The 21,602-nt window shown below is 56.0% G+C and overlaps 7 protein-coding genes across 7 annotated transcripts; 3 read left to right on the plus strand and 4 right to left on the minus strand.

Annotated features, from left to right (window-relative positions):
* Positions 1 to 1,276: 1,276 nt before the first annotated feature.
* MYCTH_2308721 (uncharacterized protein) lies at positions 1,277 to 3,856 on the plus strand. Its single transcript, XM_003665176.1, has 2 exons — positions 1,277 to 1,557; positions 2,101 to 3,856. Exon 2 carries the CDS (start codon positions 2,146 to 2,148, stop codon positions 3,562 to 3,564), a length of 1,419 nt encoding a protein of 472 aa, XP_003665224.1. The 5' UTR covers positions 1,277 to 1,557; positions 2,101 to 2,145; the 3' UTR covers positions 3,565 to 3,856.
* A 754-nt stretch (positions 3,857 to 4,610) lies between these two features.
* On the minus strand, positions 4,611 to 6,306 carry MYCTH_2095260 (uncharacterized protein). Its single transcript, XM_003665177.1, has 2 exons — positions 5,848 to 6,306; positions 4,611 to 5,777 (listed from the first exon to the last, which is right to left on the minus strand). Exons 1-2 carry the CDS (start codon positions 6,141 to 6,143, stop codon positions 4,808 to 4,810), a joined length of 1,266 nt encoding a protein of 421 aa, XP_003665225.1. The 5' UTR covers positions 6,144 to 6,306; the 3' UTR covers positions 4,611 to 4,807.
* A 1,393-nt stretch (positions 6,307 to 7,699) lies between these two features.
* On the plus strand, positions 7,700 to 8,760 carry MYCTH_2144787 (uncharacterized protein). The gene is made up of 3 exons (XM_003665178.1): positions 7,700 to 7,886; positions 7,941 to 8,011; positions 8,094 to 8,760. Exons 1-3 carry the CDS (start codon positions 7,712 to 7,714, stop codon positions 8,250 to 8,252), a joined length of 405 nt encoding a protein of 134 aa, XP_003665226.1. The 5' UTR covers positions 7,700 to 7,711; the 3' UTR covers positions 8,253 to 8,760.
* A 1,121-nt stretch (positions 8,761 to 9,881) lies between these two features.
* MYCTH_2315937 (uncharacterized protein) lies at positions 9,882 to 12,491 on the minus strand. The gene is made up of 5 exons (XM_003665179.1): positions 12,095 to 12,491; positions 11,982 to 12,031; positions 11,801 to 11,924; positions 10,108 to 11,725; positions 9,882 to 9,955 (listed from the first exon to the last, which is right to left on the minus strand). The coding sequence occupies exons 1-4, from the start codon at positions 12,284 to 12,286 to the stop codon at positions 11,048 to 11,050; spliced, it is 1,044 nt and encodes a 347-aa protein (XP_003665227.1). The 5' UTR covers positions 12,287 to 12,491; the 3' UTR covers positions 9,882 to 9,955; positions 10,108 to 11,047.
* A 275-nt stretch (positions 12,492 to 12,766) lies between these two features.
* Positions 12,767 to 14,484, minus strand: MYCTH_2308733 (uncharacterized protein). Its single transcript, XM_003665180.1, has 7 exons — positions 14,313 to 14,484; positions 14,195 to 14,262; positions 13,986 to 14,108; positions 13,801 to 13,912; positions 13,637 to 13,735; positions 13,455 to 13,580; positions 12,767 to 13,396 (listed from the first exon to the last, which is right to left on the minus strand). The coding sequence occupies exons 2-7, from the start codon at positions 14,224 to 14,226 to the stop codon at positions 13,283 to 13,285; spliced, it is 606 nt and encodes a 201-aa protein (XP_003665228.1). The 5' UTR covers positions 14,227 to 14,262; positions 14,313 to 14,484; the 3' UTR covers positions 12,767 to 13,282.
* An 865-nt stretch (positions 14,485 to 15,349) lies between these two features.
* On the plus strand, positions 15,350 to 17,196 carry MYCTH_2308737 (aspartic protease). Its single transcript, XM_003665181.1, has 3 exons — positions 15,350 to 15,756; positions 15,813 to 15,969; positions 16,040 to 17,196. The coding sequence occupies exons 1-3, from the start codon at positions 15,655 to 15,657 to the stop codon at positions 16,972 to 16,974; spliced, it is 1,194 nt and encodes a 397-aa protein (XP_003665229.1). The 5' UTR covers positions 15,350 to 15,654; the 3' UTR covers positions 16,975 to 17,196.
* Positions 17,197 to 20,369, minus strand: MYCTH_2308740 (uncharacterized protein). The gene is made up of 5 exons (XM_003665182.1): positions 19,866 to 20,369; positions 19,601 to 19,812; positions 19,202 to 19,535; positions 18,961 to 19,151; positions 17,197 to 18,901 (listed from the first exon to the last, which is right to left on the minus strand). Exons 1-5 carry the CDS (start codon positions 20,226 to 20,228, stop codon positions 17,419 to 17,421), a joined length of 2,583 nt encoding a protein of 860 aa, XP_003665230.1. The 5' UTR covers positions 20,229 to 20,369; the 3' UTR covers positions 17,197 to 17,418.
* Positions 20,370 to 21,602: the final 1,233 nt, after the last annotated feature.

The following is a 21,602-nucleotide window of genomic DNA, read 5'->3' on the forward strand; positions in this document are numbered from 1 at the left end:
AGGCGTGAGCCGACCCAGCGCTGCGATTTATCCTGCATTCCCGAGGGCCGAGATTCGGCTTTCTTGTCAGCGTAGACGCGATGAGGGGAGATGAGCAGCTGCAGAAATAACGATCGCAGAGAGCGGGTGATGTGATGAAAATCAGGGTAAGCTGCATCGAGGGACGGTGCAGGGCGGGTGCAGCCATCCGAGGGCCTAGCCTGGCGCGGAAATAGTAAACACTCCCGTTGGGAAGCTTTCATCCCACCGTGGTTGCTTGGAGGACAGCCACCAAAAAAGCAAGGCAGGGCCAACAAGCCCACAGCGAACAGCGGAAAGCCCTTGCTGTTTGTCCCATTGCCTACACTCGCTCGCCGTACCCCAGCCCTCATTCTCACATTTGGGAGCTCAGTCCGCAACAGGCTACGGCGGATAGCGGTTTCCAGGGCAGTTTGACAGGAGCGGCGCTGAGATGAATCTCATGGCCCGATTCCTTCACTAGCATTGCTCCGAAGGGCAGGCTCCATCAAAAAGGTCGCAGTCCCCAATTGCCCCACCGCGACAAGTACGCTACTAGTAAAGAGAGCGCGCGCACAACGGTCCGGGAAGGCCGGGATGGCCAGATTAGGCAAAGTACTAGGTAGCGCTGGAACCCACAGTGGTGCTTTCTTTTCGTTCTGGAAGGATTCTTTAAGAGGACCCGATCAGCCCTGCAGTCAAGAAGGTCTTCCAGACCTCGCTTCTCGGGACCTTGGTTCTTTGGTCGTTGACCTCAATCCAGCACGGCTCCTCTCGACATTTCGGAGTATCCATTGGCCTGCCAGCCCTTGGGTCAGCACGACGGTGCATTTCTATTCTCGACATCTCAGCCCTTTCTTACACAGTCGAGTATCTGGGTTGTGAAGTTGTTCCCACCACGGGTCCCTTCAGCACGCTGCGCCGGGCGCAGGCCACACAGGGCGGGGCATTTTTTTTTTTTTCCATCGCTTGGCCGGGATTCTGCAGGCGCCGCCATGGCTCGCGATAACTCGTTCCGAGGTTATTGAATCCTCGTCCGAATCCCGAAATCAGCGCCGAAAAGAAGAAAAGCAGCCGGAACCGCACCTGCGGCTTCTCAGCGCGTGCATCTTTGGGGAAAACTGGAGAGGCACGAGACCAGGCCTTCGGATCTGACGTGCAGCAATTCAAGCAATCCTCAAGCGAACCTAACCAACCCCCCTCCCACAGTCATTGGAGCGCATTGTGTAGTCTGGTCATTTCGCGCTCTCGACTTCCGAGGCACCGACTTGACTGACGATTGCCGTTCGCTTCATTGAGCGTCCGGCCGCTGATTTACCGCCTCGAGACTCTGCGCGCAACAGAGGCCCCTCCTGATCCTTATTGCGGCTTACCCCATCCTGGTCCGATCCCGTCGCAACCCGACCGAGCGCTGTCTGAGGGAGGGAAGCATCCATCACGGATCCGGGCGAGCGAGCTGTTTGCCATCTTCTCCCGGGCTTACACCTATCAGCGATCCGACTCCAACCGAGAGAACAATGACGATTATTCAATAACGCTGCCCCGATCATGACGTCAATTGTGAGTTTGGTGTGCCCCTCCCCCCTCCCATCCCCCCTCGTTCCTTCTGGCCCTCCATACCTTCCACACAAGGACATGGATGCGGCAACGAAAGGGAAGGCGTCAATCAGTCGTTTGGTGGGCCTTGTCGCACTTTTCCCAATGTAACCCCGACACCCTCACCGCCTCAGATCCTGCCCCTTGTTTTCGGGCGAGTGCGTTCGACAGGCGCAAGGCTGCCTGCTGTACCCGCACGTCGGCGCAGCTGGGCCCCGGCATTGTCCAAACGTCACTGAGTGCGGCCCTGTGATCTGAGCTCGAGACGCTCCCACGTGCGGCGGTCCCGAGGCGTTGGATTGGGGCTATATCTGCGCAGCGCTTGGTGCTCGGGTCCAAGTTGAACCCGACCAGGCTGCATCCCGTTCAAAACGGCCCTTTCTCCCCCTTCCTTGTTGGCCTTACCATGATGCGCATGCGCACGAACCCTTCCCCTTTTCAAACATACCAGATTCCATCCAAAGCTTGGAGGAGATGCGACACATGATGCTAATCTGCCCTTTGCAGCTTTGTTTAGCGCACTATTGTGACCTCCATGGGCCGACGCCCCTGATGGTCACGGAGGGCCTTCCAGTCCCTTGCAGCATCTGTGACGAGGCTCCTCCCGGTCCTGCCTCTTCGCGCGACAAGTCTGACCCAAAAGCCCCAAGTTCGGGCGAATCTTCACATGTAGCCGCCATCACGGAAGCCCTCCGCCGCATCAACTTCTCCGAAGCTCAGCGGAGCTCGTCTGAGCCTGTCACGGAACAGGAAGCCCAGTCCCGCCGCGCCTCCATACGGCAGGCGGCTCGGGCAGCTGCTGCCTCAACTACCGGCTCTGCCATCGAGACCCCTCCTCAGAGCCCGTGTCTCGCCCCAGGCCCTGGAGCGCAGCAGCAGAAACCGCGACAGGATTCTGGCTTCCGCAGAACCTACGACGAATATGTGACGCGGCGCGCCGGTCCATGTGACAACTGCGCCCTGACTTTACCTAAGCGACAGGAAAATGGCAAGGACGTAAGCACGGGGTCGCGGCCTGACCGAGGTCCTACCCTGAGGACGCGAGCTCCATATGCGCGAGTATTTACAGGAGTCGATAACCATATGTCACCGCCGACGTCCCGGTCATCCTCGTCGGCCCCGTCTGAAGACGAGTCCGGCAACCAGCAACGTCCACCATCCCACCGTCGAACCGGGACTGGCCTCTCGGTGACCTCTCGTTCCAGCGGCACCTCTGACAGCGCGAGTGCCAACTCGCACATGCACTTTCTCGACTACACGTCGACTCACGAGCCCCTTGCGCCCGAATCCTTCTCCCTTGTTCGCGCATCGTGTTTGCGCACGCTGTCATTGGAGACTCTCCCCCGCGCGCCAGCGACAAGCCCCGCTGCCGCCGGAGCTACCATGCCCACCCCAAGCGGCTCGCCAAAAAGCCCGGCCTATGTCACGACTCACAGCATCGGCTCGGCCGCGTCAGGTGGTTCAATCTTCTTCGGCGACCGAAAGGTCGGCTATACCACAGCCTACATCTTCCGAGTTCCCGACGTCCATGCTCGCGGGCACAAACGCGTCTACGCCTTCTTGGCGCTTAGCACGCACCCGGAGCCCACTGCCGTCAAGACTTTTACCTTTCTTTCTTCCGCCTTTCGGGACATGGCTTCTTGGATCCAGGAACTCGCAGAGGCAGAAGCCGAGCGCGCCCTTGCCGAGTCGACCGGCTCGTCAGGAAACAGCCCGGTCGCCCCCGGCCCGGGATACGGGAGCTTCCACTCTGAGCCGGTCGCGCCACCCGTCTCTGGGGGTAACAGTAGCTTCCTGACGGGAGGCATTGGCGGCCTGTCGCGGCGAATGGGTGGCGGCTTTGGAGGCTCCGGGGTTGCTCTCAAACAGCGCGGACTGGCGGAGCTAGTCGGGCTGCCCGACTTCTTCATCGAGCTGCATGCCAAGTTTGTCCGGTTGTTACTCGAGATTGGAGTTATGGTTGGGTCGTGAACCCCAGCAAGCCGCAGCGGACAACCTCTGTCCTGTCCTTTGGAGGATTTGCGGCGGTCTCGATGATGGAGGCAGGCAGCACAACACTCTGCCATGCTCCCTGCTCCACCTACTCTGCCTGCTCCGCCTGCTTCGACCGCTTCGACACAACAACAAGCCTTCACTTCTACCTCACAACCTTGTTAGTAGAAGGTTGGTTTTGTGCAAACCACCTACCGCGCGGCCGAAAGATTTGCATCACAATTGGAACAAGCACTGGACTGGGTCATGGATGCTGAGTCGATGGTTGGTTCCACGCCCCGGCTCCCGATCCTGGCGCCTCTTCTCTATGTGCTACAACCTTGAACAATCACAACACGAGGTTCTCAGCTCCAACCTACTATCCCAAGCAACGGGACACACAAATCTCAACATAATCACGGGTTTAGACGGATATCAGGCGCTAATAGAAGGCTGAGGCTGGATGCGGGAATGGACTACTTGCATTAGGGATACATGCATTTGGGAGGGAAAGGGATATCAGTGGGACCTGCATTGATCGTCACATAATTCTGCACAGAGGGCGTGGCTGATGTCGTTCTTCTATGAATATCCAAGAACAAGAGGGAGACGAGCGAGCAAGGAGGAGTTTGGTCTGGGCAGCCGGGTGGCCTGTCGTTGTCGTCTTCCTCCATCGTTGCTGTCGTGCTCTTTTTCTTTCTTTGCTTTCGAACGCTGATACCCAGAGGAGCGGGAATGGGAGGGGAAGATGGTGCGGTTTTGATGGCTTCTGCTCGGCGGAACGAGCCGCTGTTTGTACTATATAATCTCTAGGGCTGCTGACGTTGTCGGCACCAGATCAAGATTCGAAGTATGTATGTCATGTTCTGTTGTGTATAGAAGAGATAACCGACAGGCCTGTCACGCTACTGAATGCAAGGGGAACGTCCGGTTCTGACGAGGGAAACAAGGCCACGGGTATATTGAATCAAGGCGGGCTGGACTCTTTTGAATCTTACCAAGGTAAGGCCGTGCAGGCGTCCCCGCTCATGGCCTCGATGACCGATCAAAGAGCAAGCCGATTCGTTCTATGGTTTGCTACAGCGTGATCCGGGTGGTGGTTTTTCTTTTTCTTTTCTGTACATGCATGCCGCGATCCACCTCCCCACGGCTTGTTGTCGTCTGGTATTCCGGTCCCCTCTTTCCAGTCCAGAGCTCATCTGATCCCCTCACCAACAGGGACAATCGAGTGGCCGTCGGTCGTCTATTTATAGAAATCGAACTTGTTCTCGTCGCTCGACCCCTTGACCTGGCTGCTGTAGGCATCCTCGAGATCAGACTGGATGATGTTGTACCGGTTCTTGCGGACGGCGCGCAGGCCGGCTTCTTGCATGATGGCGGCGATGACGGCGCCGCTCAGCGGGTCGTTGCGCACAATCAGGCTGTCGAGATCGACCTCGGGCGCAAGGCTCATCTTGCTGGCAATGGTGGTGAAGATGAGACGGCGCTCGCGGCGGTCGCGCAAGCTGGGGAACTCGATCTTGCGGTCGAGGCGGCCCGGGCGGAGCAGGGCAGGGTCGAGCGTGTCGGCGCGGTTGGTCGCCATGATGACCTTGACGTTGGCCGTCTGGTCGAAACCGTCCATCTGATTGAGCAGCTCGAGCAGGATGCGCTGGACCTCGCGGTCGGCGCCCGTCTGGGCGTCGAAGCGCTTGGTCGCGATGGCGTCGATCTCGTCAATGAAGATGATGGCCGGCGCGTTCTCGCGCGCCATCCGGAACACGTCTCGCACCATCCGCGGTCCCTCGCCGAGATACTTCTGCACGAACTCGGAACCGACCACCCGGATGAAGTTGGCCGTCGTCGAGTTGGCGACAGCCTTGACGAGCATGGTCTTGCCCGTGCCGGGGGGCCCGTACAACAGGACGCCGCGGGGCGGGTCGATGCCGATCTGCTTGTAGAGGTCAAAGTGTGTCAAGGGCAGCTCGACGGCCTCGCGGATCTCCTGCTTTTGCATGTCCAAACCGCCGACGTCCGCATATGTCACGTCGGGCTTCTCGTCGGCGTTGAGCATGGCAATCGACGAGTCGGCCTCGGGCGGGAGGATGTCCACGAGCGCGTTGGAGTGGCGGTGCAGGGCAACCGAGGAGGACGGCTTGAGGAGCTCGCGATCAAGCGTCGACAGGATACGGACGACATAGTTGGACCCCGTGCTAGACTGGACGATGCCGGTGCTGGGAGCAGGGTTAGGCAAGCGGGGTTGTTGGCGGTGCGGTTTTGCGGAGCTCGAACGGGGGGACTCACTTCTGATCGATCGCTTCCATGAACTGACCGATGACTAGAGGTACGCTCTGGATGCGCTTGATCTCCTCCTGTGCCCGGACCAGTTCCCGCTTCAAGCTCCTCTGCTCATCCTTGATGTATTCTTCCTGCAGCTGGATGTACTCGAGTTGCCGTTGCAGCCGCTTCAGCGTCGCGTACTCATCGCCGCCTTCTGTTGGCACGCCCTCGAAGTTCTCGATACTAGGGATGGTCGAGGTGGTGTTCTTCTTGAGCGGCTGGGTGCTGTTGGTGGCGTTCTCGACCAGGACGTCACCCATTTTGACTGCTGTCTCGGCCTTGGCTGGCTTGTGTATAGTATTTAGCAGGGTGCGAATGACTGACGGACCGGGATCGATGCGGGATTTGTTGGCGTCAACGAGATCGGTGCTGTTGATTTGTGGTGCCTGCAATCGCAGATTCGGCGGTTTGTGTTGAAGTTGCTTCGGTGCCGTTCTGTCGCCTCGTTGCGTGCGCAGTCCAGCCTAGCCTGCGTTATCTTGGCGGTAGCCAAACAGTGGCTCGTCATCTGCCCGGAGCCTGAAGGCTGACCCACACACCGGTTTCCTTGTCAAGGTGAGGCGGCAGGTAGTGGTCCGTGCTTGTGCAGAGATCGGCCTTCCCACACTGTCCAACTGGTGTCGTGCGTTGTGGAGAAGGTATGGTTTATACTCCTTACAGTAGCACCTCACATTCATAGCAAAGACCACTACGGTAGTAATACACCTGCAATCTCTACGGTTTTCCGTACACACATACAGTACATGAGGCTTGTGGCTCGCTACAAGCACTCCTCGATAGCGACGTCCGTCTCATCAGCTGGCTTCCAGACCATATTGGAATGCCGAAGATCAAACTGATGTGGAGTTTCTTAATACGTCGAGGTACCCGCCATCGAATTGGGAGAGGATTGGCTCTCGTGATCTGCCTGTAACGTGAGGAGCTAGCGTATGAGTACCCGATAAGGCGACTGGGAAGTATCCACATGCTATCGCTCGGCCGCTGCGTGGTGACTTGTAGTTGTGCACTTCCTCATTTACGACCTTGATGGCTAAGCTCAAGGTCTATCCAATTTCCGTTGCTGCATTGCCTTTATTACCATTCATCTGTACCGATTTCAACGTAGCTAGGCTTGCACTGAAATTCTAGGTACAAATCCATACATACCTTACCTTTGTTGGTACCTTATGTACGGATTACATGCGTAGGTAGGCTCTGCAATCCCACGGCGAAGATCAGGGCGGGATGATGCCACCGTGAGCTGCGTTTGCTGTCATGACAGCAGCGCATCAGCCACCAACCGGCAGCAGCAGCAAGTGCTGGGGTCCTGGACAACGCCCGCGGGGAATGCCATGTGGTGAGTGACTCTGCCGCTTCCGTTGCAAGCATTGGTTGGTCCAACGGTCGTGCGCCTTGCCCGCTCCCTCACCACGCCCCAGTCCGTCTTATTAGTCACTAGTGTAGGCCGGAGATGTTGCCGGCCAGGGTGCTGCCTCTAGGCCTGGTTCCTCTCCACCTGCCTCTCAATCATCCAAAGCCCAGGCCATCCCTTTCCTTCTTTCCTACTCTTCCCTGCAGTCTGCATCTACCCCAGATTGTCGAAGCCCGCGGCCAGGAAAGTTGTCTCACTCCCCACCTCAGGGTCTGTCTCCAAGTTGCTTGTATTCCCAATTCTGCAACACCTGCCTGCCTGAGTTCATGGTCTCATCTCGCCGTGTCGCTCTGCACGTCCGCCCGGCAGCAGCAGCAGCACCAGTCCTATCGCACGCAATCGCCCATCGCCACTCGTGACTGTGACCCTCTCGACGCATTTGCAACTTCACACACCCGCTGCCACCGATCATCATCAATGGAGAACAACTCAACGTCCATCACTATTCCCGAACAACGCCATCGGGCGGTCCACGCCGAGGCCGGATCCTCGCCGTCGTCATACTCGAGCTCGCCGAGCTCCTCGCCAGAACCGTCGACCAAGGCGGCACAGAAGCGGAAGCTACTGCATACTAGACGACCGAGCCTGCTGAGTCGGTCGCCTTCTCTGCAGGAAACGTGCAACCCCCAGCTAACGTTATTGGCAGGCTCGGCCTTCACCCAGCAAGAATGCACGACCATCAAGATCGGTGACGATCCGGAGGGGCCTATGCGACTGGTAAGCTTGTATCCTGACGGCTGCGTGATATTGTGCTGCCGCCGAAAGCTGCACAATCATCGCTCACATCCATTTTCTCTAGATTACCTACCTCTCTTCCGACCAGGGCTTTGTCTGGAACCCCGAGATCTTTGTGCCGTCGTTTTGTGATTACGACTACGTCCCACTCGAGCAACGCCGCGATCCCGTCCATGAAATCTACCTGAGCGACGAGGAGATCAAAAAGATACTGCCGCAATGAACAGGTAACATGGCGCCCCCAGCCCAGAGCAACGAGTGCTTTGGTAAGGAGCCCATGTACATCACGTCATCCGGCGGCGAATAGTCGCGATGCGGGTCAACATTTCACTAGCACCAGTTTCTCCGGAGTTGAAGGCGTTGATCTTGAAAACCGGGCGTAAAATCATCCCTCAGTAGAGATATTCGACCAACTTGCTGTACACTACTTCATGGTGTTGAGGTATCAGTCTACCTGGACGGATGGAGGCCAATCGCTGGCACACCGAGTGCCATCACCACTTTCAAATTTGCATTCAAGGATTTGTGAACGAGAGCAGAGGAGTTTTGGAACAGATCATGGGTACGGGAAACGGGTTGTCATTTATATCCAGAGAGGAGTTCGTTGATTCGGGCGTTCCCATCTCATTTCTAGCAGCATTACCAAAATCCACGTCTGGGGGGCCAAGTCATTCGAGACAAGCTATCCAAAGCGTCCAGCTTCGGCGTAACCCTTTGTGTTGTAAATGGTGACCTAAGCAGACCGGTAGTTATTGTATTGCCCATGTCTTGCCTTTCCAAGTCGCACATTGACACCGGGTATCTCGATTTCATTTTCCACAGTCGTCATCTCGCTAGTGGGCAGGTACCTTAGTATGGTACATACATACATACCTTATGTACTGTACCTATGTACTGTACTGTACATACATATGTACATGACATAAATTGGGCTTGGGTGACTCCTCAGCGGTTGGCCTTCTATAAGTCATCGACCAGCCTCAGTTGACACGGGACCCAAATACTGCGGTGCGAGGCTTATCTGCTGACGGGTGATGCCGGAGCGCCTGCGTTCCAAGACAAGCGGCACTATGTCCCGGATCAGAGAAAGTCAAACTGCAATGGGCCCATCTGGAAAGAGCATGCAAAGCCAGACCTCATACCACACCAGCACCAACAACAGTAAGCGTGGCGTACCGGGCGTTCGAGCGAAAAGATACCGAATGCAGCGTTAGTCCCAACAGAGGTCCAGCATGTTGCCGCCTGGAATTGTAACATCTCAGCTTCCGGGGTGCAGCGTCCCTGCGTCATGGGCATGCAACTCGCACCGGCCAGCCAACATTGCTCCCGTGCATCGGTGGTTCCCTGATCTGACCCTGAGATGGCGAGGTAGAGCCCCACCACTGACCGCATCCGGCTCGGGCAACCCCACACCGATAAGTTCGTGCTGATAATCGTGGGGCAGTGCACGGGTGTTTCTTTGCTGTGGTATCGATAAGCCAACGCGTCGCGATCACGGCATCGCAGCATTCTTTACAAAGTGGTGGATTGTACAGACAATCCATACATACTTCGAGAGATCGAGGACGCCTTACCCCGGTTAGCAAACCCATTTCTCTGCTATGCTGGGGAAGTATAATATTTTTTTGGAAGAACTCGAGGATTCTAATCAACGGATTGGTATCAACACCTTCGTCAACCAATACCAACACCTACTAACGAACAACTGGCGAATTTGAAACCCCCCCCCCCCCCCGTGTTAGAAAGATGGACGAACCCGCGCACCGGCGCATCGAGCTCCAGTCACCGGAGGATTTGACCTATCTAATTGACAACGTGCGGCGCGCAGCCACAGATAGCATCAACGCGGCCTTCCCGCCAGTAGACAACCCACTCGACGACCAAGAAGACGAACTGCGCAACCAGATTGAACAGCTGGTTAATGACGTGAGTCAATATTCCCTCCCGGTCTTCCTCGTTTCCCCGCGCTTCACATTTCTCCTCTTATCCTCTTAAAAAGAAGAAAAGAGAGGAGAACAGAAAAACACGCCATACTAACACTTTGTCGACGCCGGCGCCCGACAACAAAAAAATAAAAGTACATCATCCGAACCTTCACTCTCGCCGCGCCCAATCTGACAATCAACGGCCTGCCAATATCCGACCCCTCGCGCTTCCTCGACCGCGGTGGCGGTGGTGGCGGCGGCGGCGGCGGTGACGGCGACGAGCCCCAGGTGCAGTACGAGTACGAGCCGTTCGACCCCCGCAAGCGCGACCGCATCGAGCAGCTCATCTCGGAGGAGGAGGACCTCCTGCGCGGCATCGCCCAGCTCAAGCGGCGCGTGCCGCAGTCGACGGCGTCCAGGTGGGCGGAGGCCACGGGCGCGGCCGTCGTCGCCGACGAGGCGGCCCTCCAGGCCGCGTGCGAGAGGGTGGCCGAGGAGGGCGCCGTCAGCGGCAAGAAGGCGCTCGAGGGGATGGGCCCGCTCGAGAGGCAGGCCGACGTGGAGGCCCGGTTTGGGGATGCGGTCGGGACGCTCGGGAGGTTGAAGAGGGATATGCCGGCCGTGGTCGCCAAGATGGAGAGGGCCAGGGTTGCGGCCGGCTATGTGACTGGGAGTAGCGTTGGGAAATGACCAAAAAGGAACGAGCCCTTTTGCCGAGCTCTCATTCCTTCCACTCAGGTGTTCCGGCGTTTTGGCGTTCAGGGGAAGGGGATGGGGGAGGGCGTTTTTTACATCGGGACAGGCTATATGTAGAGTTGAAAATTCAAGGCCATACCAGGCATTCAACTAATCTATCTATTGTGTATCCATGCAAATGGCTAAAGTATTACCAAGAACACAACAAAGTCTACGTGTCACACAGTGACGCCCACAGAAACTCTGCAAAGATCATGGCTTCCCCCTTGCTGCTGGAACTCTGCTGTTCCAGCAGAACAAGCGGTAGATCTTGTTGGACCTGAGACTCAAGGACCCGCTCTCCAGCCAGCCCGCGCCATCCTGTTCAGACGCCCAGCCTTGTCTGGCTGCTGATTCCCTACGCGGCAGCCGGAACAGCAGCGTCCTCCTTGGCTGCGTCGGCAGCCTCGGCAGCAGCAGGCGCGCCAGCATCGGCCTCGGTGCCCTCCTTGGCCGCCGCGGGCTCGTTCTTGGCCGCGGCCTCGGCTTCCTTCTTCTTCTTCTCCCACTTAGCGGGCCTGGCCCACTGCTCCTCGCGCCACGGACCCATGTCGCTGAGATGGCACCCGCCCTCGCACTCGCACGTACCGCCAAACTGCTTGGGCAGGTTCTCGGCGGGGATCTGGGCGAGCAGCTCCTTCTGGTAGTTGCTGCCGAGCACATGGATCTTCTTGACCGTGACGGGGTCCAGCCAGCCCTTGACGACGCTCCAGACGGTGCTGAAGCCCCAAGGGGTGTTGATCAGGTACAGATGGCCGAGGCGCTCCGGGTAGTAGTTTTGGCTGAGGGCGCTGGCCTGCTTAACGTACCCGTACACCTGCGGCGCCTTTGCCAGGCCGACGCCCTTGAAGTCCATGATGGTGCAGCAAGTCTCAAGCAGCGTGCCCGCCTTGCGGCTGCACGCCGGCAGCCGCGGGTCCGCCACCCGCTCGTACTCAACCGCCAGGTTTGTCAGCATGCGCTCCGCCGTCGTGATCTTGTACATGGCCGTCAGGTCGATCCCTCCGAGCTGCTCGATGTAGACGGGGCGTCCATCCTGAATTGAATAGCGAGACGACCGTTAGATTGAGCGCCGGGTAACGAGCACTAAACTGGGTCGAGATATGCATACCTTGTCGGTCTTGTGGTAGTACTGGGGATAGTACTTGAAAACCTCCTCCTTCTCGGGGTATTCCCAAGTCGGCAGCAATTCGTCGAGCTTGGTCTCTTGCCGCCACTTCTCGCATTCGATGAACCTAGCATCATTCCGTCAATACCCACGCATCGACACCGCCTTCTTTCAAATTGCTTACATGGTCTTGGCCAGCTCAACATCAAACTTGCGGGCACGCAGGAAACGCAGCTACCACATTTTGTCAGTAGCCGTCCCCAGCCGATATTGTTCTCTCCGAGCGTTCAATCATACCAGCGTGAGCGTGTCAAGCCGCTCCTTGTAACCCTCCGATTCGAGGAGCAGCCTCAGCTGGTGGACCTGGGCCTGCTGTTGAGGCGTCAGGTAGCCGGGATGCCCGCTCTGGGGGGTTGGGGCCGTAGTCGGGTAGTCGTAGTCATCGTACTTGGGATCGAGCTCCAAGGGTGCGGGTGCGGGCTCAGCCATTTTGTACGCGTCTGTTTAACCGCTGGTAGGAGTTGTTCCGCGATGAAAAGGACAGGGTGTAGGTAAAGGGGAAGTTGCCCAGGACTCAATTTCCCCGCTAGTTTTGGATGCCGTCTGTGGAGGTGTCTTGCGGGTTTCAAGACAGGCGCCGAGCGTGTGGATAGGGGCGAAGAAACCGGCGGTTCGTGGCAAAAGAAAGGGCTTGGGGAGTTGGGGGAAGGGTGCAGAGTGTTGACGGGTCCTGAAATAGGTCAAGGGGCCCAGCGCCGTTGATTTTTTGGCGCGGGTGACTGGGTGACGGCGTGCTAGGGGGGGGGGTTGAATGTTGCGGTCAATCACTCTCCACTTGGCCAGCAAACGCCCCGCACAATGGTCGCCTAGCCCCTCGGGCTCCCCACCGTCTGGGCGATCTGGAGATCTGGCATCCCTTTACAGAGTACTATGGACAAGTCGTATAAAGCGCCTGACAACGTAGGTTGGCCGGGGCCGAACCCCAACGCTTAGCGATCGTTAAGCTTACTCGACCGAGCGGCAGTGCCGCACCTGCTGCTGGCTGAAGTCGGGCAACAAAAGGACTCGGCCGCCTCTGCCGCCCTCGTCGGCCCTGCCCAACCAACGACACGCCAGGAACGCCTCACAACAGAAGGTTTCAGTCCGAGTCTATATAACGCAGACCTCTTTCCTCCATAACGTCACGATTTTTGTTTACGAAAAAAGCCGTTTTAGAACTTAAGGGCTCTTCCCTTTTTCTCCTTCTTCTCGGCTCTAATGTGTTGCGTGCCGAGGATTGGCCCTTCAGCATTGGCACTATCCATACCGGGCCTTCCGTCCAAACACACTTGGCAATGCAGTTGTGCCAGCGACTCGGTCTTTTGGGACGATGAATACTAAACAGAGACAACCGCCACCGGGACGGAAACTATCTGGAAGCAGAGACGCCTGCCGCAGTCCCGTGCGACAAGGGACAAACCATGAACATGGCCTTCCAGATTCGCCTCAGCTCCCGGAGTTCTGAGAATTTTTCCCTTTCCCTTTCTCCTCCTCCTCCTTCTCCTTGCGCTTTTGCACGACATCCCAGTTGTATACCCTTGCTACCGCGACTTCCATCGTCTGCCCGCGGTTAGCAAAACTTCCTTACCAAAGCAGCTTAAGCGCAAGGCTGGCTCACCGTTATTTGCTCCCGCAGGAAGTCCAGGTCCTCCTCGCAGTTGGACAAACTCTGCTTCGCAGCCTGCAACTTTGACTCAAGGAGCGCCTCGGCCTCGTCGATTGGGTAAGACAGCATGACGTTGGCCTGCCAAATGTCAGCCTCTAGAAGCACACTCCCACTCTCGTTGGAAAGGTTCCTACCCCAAGCCACAAGTAAACCTCGTCCGTCGGCGGTATCTCGGCCTTCGCATAGAGAGTGTCGTTCAATTCGAATGTTGTCTCTATCGGATCAGATTCGCCCTGCCACAATCAACCGCCGATCAGCACCATGGCCGCTCATCGAGAGTGGCAACGCCTCGCCCTACCGTCCTCAGCTTCAAAAAGCGGACAGCCTCCAGCGTTTTCCGAATGTCGGGCATTTTGTCCTTTAGTCCCGCTACCCTCCGCTGCAGGTTCTGCTCCATGAACTGGTATTTCCTGCACGCCGACCACGTATCAGCCGAACGCCGTCCGTCAAGGCTGGATTTCAATCTTAACCGGGAGAGCTCACGCAATCATCTCTTGGAACCGACGCAGCGTCGGCTCAACATCTGCTCGTGACGTGACATAGTCCTCGACCTTGTCGACGAATGGCGCATACGGAATGCCACGAGGATTGGAGGGTGTGGCGTCCCTGTCTCGTGCAGGTGGTCAGTCAGCAATAACAGCCAGAGTGCATATGCTAGAATGGCGCCCGCGGGGGAGGGAAAGTTTGGTTACCTTGCTGCTGCTTCCTTGTCTGTGCTCGCCATCTTGGACAAATTCTCACATGTTGCAGTGGAAGGATACTGCAAGCGACTGTTAACCCGAGCCAACGGAGTGACGTCGGGTTTGGTACCTAGTTTAGGTCAAGCCGTTCTCAAGCTGCTGGCCAAAAATTCATGGCGGGGTCGAGTGGGCAGCGAGGTACTCCTCGTAGGGAGCAAGGTGAAGATGTGGGGTAGCAGGGGTCGACGCTACAAAGTACTTTGTATCCGGATTGCTGTGTGGTACGAAGCGCCCGTGTGTTGGATGCTCTCTGTATGTACGGAGTACTGTACCTTTCTCCATGCGCTGCCCCATTCTCTATTTGGTTGCACCTGCTTCGTTCGTAGTGTATGTACAGCAGTACAACTATCTACGACACCTGCACTGACTAGTGCGTAGAATTCTTTAGTTTCTCGAGTACGGCGCTAACGCTTCGCGCAGCAAGCACCTTCTTCTGATTGTGTTACTGTGCTCAAACCTCGCCAGCCAGCTGCGGTGCTCCACAAGCCCGGCCGTGCCCAACCGCCATTTGCATCCCGGTCCCATGAATCTGTGGACGACCCATCCCTCTCTGTACCGCGTCGCGGTATCAGCCCAGAATGATAGCGGGAAGACAAACGCAGTGATTCGGATTACGCTCGCAGGAAATGGGGGGAGTAGCTTGATAGCTCTCCACGGCGAGGGTGTCTCAGGCTGAGGTGTCAACTAGTTGTATGTACACTCAGGACGAGGCATTCTGCGTTTTGAAACACCAATCTTCCAATACCGGAGGTGTTGTATGCAGGATCACTTGAATATGTTTGCACCCATTATTACTGTACCTGGATGATTCGGACAGGGCGAGCATGATTGGTCGCCCCGTTTTGTCACCGCATTCGCAGCGTCGGCGGGAAGCAGCCACGTAGAGCACTGCCAAACGTTTCAAGAGACACCCCATATGGAGTAAATTGGAGTAATCTGTATCCTTCAGAGCCGTCAATCAAACTATTGTTTCTCAGCAGGATGGCCCGTTGCTCATGGGGGATGTACCCTGGTAGGTAGTTCGTTGTTGATGACTTCCTTGGATGAGCCTGCTGCGCATGAAGGTGCCGGGGCCCCAGGTTGGGTGCCTAAAACTAACTGTAAACAGACGCACGGTGGCGACGACGTAGCCGAACCGGTGTAGCGAGCTTTCCCCGGCCACTACGTAATCGGGGCGATGCACTGCAGGAACACCTCACACCTGACCTACCCCCTTCGCCTCCGCATCCGTCCCAACCCGCTTCCCCAACCTTTCCATCAACTACTTCCGAGACTCGACATCACCTTTTCGCGTCGTGTCTCATCGTCGTTATCATCACCATCGGCGATAGATTTGTTCGCTTCGATCGTCGCATCGCCTTGACTTCCATTCGTCCTTCACGCCGACCGACCGGACCAGACAGTCGCCCAAAATGAAGGATGCTTTTTTGCTGACCGCAGCTGTGCTGCTCGGCTCCGCCCAGGGAGCAGTTCACAAAATGAAGCTGCAGAAGATCCCTCTCTCTGAGCAGCTTGTACGTCTGACCCCGTTCAAGCACGCGTCAGCGGCTACTGACCTTATCGCGTCCAGGAGGCGGTTCCCATCAACACCCAGCTCGAGCATCTCGGCCAAAAATACATGGGGTTGCGCCCACGTGAATCTCAAGCCGATGCCATCTTTAAGGGCATGGTTGCCGACGTCAAGGGCAACCATCCTATTCCCATCTCCAACTTCATGAACGCACAGTGTATGTGACGCCACTGTGGTGGCATGGATGGCTCGTCCTCAATTCGGAGACTGACACTGGAGCACCCTAGACTTCTCCGAGATCACGATTGGAACACCCCCTCAGTCATTCAAGGTGGTCCTCGATACCGGTAGCTCCAACCTGTGGGTTCCATCAGTCGAGTGCGGCTCGATTGCTTGTTACCTGCACTCGAAGTATGACTCATCTGCCTCGTCCACCTACAAGAAGAACGGAACCTCGTTCGAGATCCGCTACGGGTCAGGCAGCCTGAGCGGGTTTGTCTCTCAGGACACAGTGTCCATCGGCGATATCACTATCCAGGGCCAGGACTTTGCCGAGGCGACCAGCGAGCCCGGTCTTGCCTTTGCCTTTGGCCGTTTCGACGGTATCCTTGGCCTTGGCTACGACCGGATCTCAGTCAACGGCATCGTCCCGCCTTTTTACAAGATGGTCGAGCAGAAGCTCATCGATGAGCCCGTCTTCGCCTTCTACCTGGCCGATACCAATGGCCAGTCTGAGGTTGTCTTTGGCGGTGTTGACCACGACAAGTACAAGGGCAAGATCACCACCATTCCGTTGAGGCGCAAGGCCTACTGGGAGGTTGACTTCGATGCCATTTCTTACGGCGACGACACTGCCGAGCTTGAGAACACTGGCATCATCCTGGACACCGGTACTTCTCTGATCGCTCTGCCCAGCCAGCTCGCCGAGATGCTCAACGCTCAGATCGGCGCTAAGAAGAGCTACACTGGCCAGTACACCATCGACTGCAACAAGCGCGACTCCCTCAAGGATGTCACGTTCAACCTGGCTGGCTACAATTTCACGCTCGGCCCCTACGACTACGTTCTCGAGGTCCAGGGCAGCTGCATTTCTACCTTTATGGGCATGGATTTCCCGGCTCCTACTGGGCCACTTGCGATCCTGGGCGATGCCTTCCTCCGGAGGTATTACTCCATTTATGACCTTGGCGCCGACACCGTCGGTCTGGCTGAGGCCAAGTGATTGAAGGATGGGCGGCAGGGAAAGACGATGGGTAATACGGGGAGTCTGGGAATCGGGCTTTGGACTGTGGTCTGTATCTAGTTGCTCAAGAGAGTTGTCGTTTGATTTTGTTATAGGATCTGTCTAGGAACCTTAGCAGGAGTGAAATTTTTTCGTGTACGAGCATCGGCGGGCTGAAGTGGTTTGATAACAAGTCTGGACTTGAGTACGCAGGCAGTTGCACAATCTGCTTCGCCGAGGAGAGCAAAGGCGTCCTCTTTGAAAAAGCCTACCTACGCGTCACAGGGGTATAATTTTTTGAGTTTGACCTACGCCCTGTCCCATACCAACCGCGTCCCAATCCCCGTCAACCCTTGCAATGTCATTACCCGTGGATGTATCACGTAGCAGAAGCCGACATCCCACACGCTTCAACCTTCCTATCCAGACAATGACATGGTAAGCTCATTTTTTAAAGGTCGCCGTCCTCCCTCCCTTCACGTGATTCATTTTCCTTGCGCCTTGTGGCGCATCCCCTGACTTCATGCCGTACGGATCAAAGGGTGCAAACTTGCCCCGCACCTCTTTTCTGCCGCCATCATCATCACCATCATCGCCGTTTGTCGCCTGCGCAGCATGTAGCACGGACGACGCCTTGCTGTAGTCAAACGGCTCCTGCTCGGCATCGTCATCATGGCCTTCCTCCTGTTCGCCCGAGGTCTGTTCGTCGGCTGCCGAGGTCGCGGCGGAGGCAGATGTCTGCTGCTGCTGCTGCTGCTGCTGCTTCTGGGCTTTCTTGGCGGCTCGAAGTGCCTTCCTGGCTTGAGCCTTGAGTTCCTTTGCTCCCTTTATGTCTCCGTTTTGAGCCAGTTGCTCTGCCAAGAGCTGAGCACGCTTGAACTCTTCTCGAGCAGCCTTCTTGGCTTGTTTCTTTGCCTGCTTGGCGGCCTTGTCATCACCACCCTCAACTTCCTGCTCGACACTAGGAGACTTCGGGTGGTCTTTGCCTGCGGAACTATCTCCACCCATCTCGATGTCGGAAACTGCTTCGGCTTCGGATGCTGACTCAACATCAACATCCCTAGACTTCCGCTTTCGACCAGCCTTCAGAGTGAAACCTTCTTCTTCGAGAACAGGGAGACCCTTGGTGTCTTGTTCAGCGACACGCCTGGGTGACGGTTGGTTGGTTTCCGGCAACTCCTCCTTAATAGCACCAAAGTCAAACGTGTACAGCGGAATCATATCTTCCTCGCGTATCGGCCGGGCCTTGGACGTCCCGTCTAACGACGAGTTGAGCGCCACATCCCCCCAGAGCTGGGAGCGGTCACATTTCAGTTCTTCGATGCTGAGCGGCTCACTGTCCTCTGCCGCGGCAGCTGCCACCTTCCTGACCCCGAGCGAAGTCTGAGAGGCGCCTGATGACAATTCTCGGAAGAACTGAAGCATGGTGGGGCCGTTCACACCCCTTGCCCGAGCTTCTTGAATAACCTGAAATAGCTCCTCGAGACGACCTTTGAGCCCCCGTGCGTTTGACTCCAATAGACTCCACAGAGCCTTCATGTCGGTGGGAATGATGCGTGCTATGTCGCTGAGGACCTGCTGGGTCATAATGAAGAACGGGCTCTCATCTTCCTGGCGGGCCACATCATCCCGCCACTTGTGCACCGCCTTGTAGACGGCGAACTGCTCGCCGTTGTACAGCGTCGGTGATTTGATCAAAGTATTGTACCAACCCCGGTTGCCGGCTCCAGTCTCAGGGTCACAGACGGGGTGCTCGTAACGCTGCAAAGACACCTCCTTCGACTTCTGAATAACACGGTCGATCGGGTTTCCATCGGGGTTATTCTGAGAGGCAAGCTCGGCAAGCTCGTTCCGCAGCATGTCGTAAATGTAAAGCAGGAAGTGTGTGTCTGATCGAGCGTAGTAAAACATCTCTTCGGGGAGAGGTCTGCCGGGTTAATCTCGTTAGTCAAGATGCTTGCATCGAGAGACTGAGCACGAGCTTACCTTATCCGCCAATCCGCAAGTTGATACTTTTTGTCCGCGTCAAAGTCGGCGAACTTCTTCAGTAAGAACGCCAAACTCTTGCCTGCATACCCGAGGGTGTCGCTGGCATAAAAAGTATCAAAAAGGCCCACTATATAGAGCCCAAGGTCTCGCTGGAGCCAGATGACGTCCATAAACGCGCCATGAAGTACCTAGCGCTGGTTAGCGGCACGCCGCTCCCGATTCTTCCGTGCTTGCTCACCTTGACAATCTTCGGGTCCGCGAAAACTTCGTTGAGCACCTCGAGCTTGTGTCTCCAGGGAACCAGTGTGTCAACTATCCAGTCCTTCTCTCTTGTGCTGATTTGCATCAGCGATAAAAGCCCTGCATAAGTCCTGAAATCATGATGCTCTAGATCGACAGCAATCTCGGTTGCCTGCTTCAGTTCTTGCAGCATCTCCAAAACCCCTTCGTAGGTGTCGACCCAGATTGCCTTCGTCGTCTCCATCGGCAGATACTTTATGGGCTCGCAGGACCGATAGACCTGTTCGGGATATTGCATGTTGGTGATCTCCTGCTCGTACGGATGCTTGTACCTGCAAATGGTCAACGTCTTCTCTAGTTGCAAAACGCGTGAAGCTATGAAATGAGGCATGCGTACTGGGTGCGGCCTTCTTCGTCGACAAAGGTGTCAAGACTCGTCTCCAGCGGAACACGAGCGTGAGGTTTGCTTGTCATTAGAGGCTTCCATGGTCCCGAATCAAAATTGTCTATCTTCCTTTCGAAAGCGTTCTGGGGCTTCAAGATATTGGCACGCTTCATCGACCAGTCGAGCCTGCTGGTGGTCGATCTCGAGCGTTTGAGCTCTCGGCCCTGGAGTTGGTCAGTCAACGGCGCGACAGATGATAGAAACTAAGCGCTCGTACAAGTTCGGCAGTCGGCGCATCTTTCCTCTTAACCAGACCCGTGTACTCGTCCAGGCAAGTGTCCGACTTCTCCAAGAGCGAGTCAATCACGTCCACCACGCCTTTCCATTGGATCTCTACATCGTCCACATCTTCCAGCTGAGGTTCCCGTTGGGAGGTGAAGTTGCTAGCCGACTTAAGGACGCCGCGCGCTAATCGCAGGATACGTTCCGTATTCTGATCGAGGCGAGTCGCGACCGAAGGGTGGACTGTCCGCTGAAACTGGAGGTCCTCGTTTGCGAGCGCGTTGACAGACCGTGTTACCGTGACCAGCGCAGAATGAACGGTGTCCCGCAACGACTTGAGGTCCTGAGATGACTCCATGATACTCGCGATGCCGGCGCCCAGGAATCTTATATGGCGGAGGCAATTGGCGACACGAGTGCTTTTATTCGGGGAGTCCCCATTCTCGATCCGCGCCTGACCTAGGAAGGGAACTTTTCGAGGGCCCGCTTTGTCTGGGACTGATTCGATAAGGTACCTGACGAAAGTTGCAGCAAAAGCAGACACTCAGTTCGGCCAATCAAGTGTGTTATTTATGCAGTGTGGGTACAATTGATAAGATAAGCTTTGATGCGGCTACCATACTGTAGGGTAGGAGTGGTGCAGGCAGTTGACCCTGTTTCTCACAATCTACGGAGTAGTGGAGCGCAAAGTACTCCGTACTACAGAGTACGACTCGGGACTTGCATCCGGTGAATCACACCTGGAGCTTAGATGATCAGTAGCGCAGAACTCAGCATCGGTCTCGATACATGACATCCTTACAAGAGCGTTTGCGAAGACAGACACCATAGCTCATCCAGGCATCAACGTCCAAGATGTCTCAATCACTCGCGCCAGAGTGCAACGAAATCAAGGAGTGAGTGAACTTGAACTATTGCATGTCGTGATCAGGCTGACAACGGCTGCTTACGAAGACGCTACGACACTTGCTTCTTGAAATGGTACAGCGAAAGTAAGTTTTTGGCGGTTCTCTTCTTTTTTGGTGTGATCTTTTGACACTTATGATCCATATGGGCAGAATACCTCCGTGGGATCGGCACGACAGACAATAATGAATGTGCTGGCTTGTTTAAGGAGTACAGCTCCTGTTTGAAAGTAGGGTGGCTCACATCTTCCACGAAATACGCTACTTCTTCACAGGGCTGATGGGTCTGTTCACTAGGGAGCACTCAAGGAGCGCGGTATTGATAAACTGCTGGATGAAGCTCGGGAAGACAATAAGGATAATGATGCAACGTTGATGGGGAAGAAGAAATGTAAGTGACCCCGAGTCTCGAGCCGGTGAGTGATAAATCTGACGGGCCTTTGCCTCTAGAGCGGAAGCATTCCCGAGGCATTCCATACCCCCAGCCTGCAGTCATCTGGCCTGCAGAAGTTCTGTACGATTATTGTACGCAGTATTTGTGTCATCAACGTCCATACGCGCATCCACTCATCCAGAGTTCAGTCATGTTGTGTCTCTGGTAATCCTGAAGTGTAAAATAGTTCGAATCAAGCGCTTTGGATGGGCTTAGACAAAACAAGCATTAATATAGGGGTTTGTTAGAAAGATAAACGGTGAATGGGACGGAAAAGTACTCTACAACAGTTGCAACATTTTCATCGAGATGACATCGACATGAGATTCCAGATGAAGTACTCCTCTCAAATTTGTCTAGTAGGACCAGCTCCTGGCAATATTATGGCCTTGGG

Source organism: Thermothelomyces thermophilus, chromosome 5 (assembly GCF_000226095.1).
Source record: "Thermothelomyces thermophilus ATCC 42464 chromosome 5, complete sequence".
Lineage (NCBI taxonomy): Eukaryota > Fungi > Ascomycota > Sordariomycetes > Sordariales > Chaetomiaceae > Thermothelomyces > Thermothelomyces thermophilus.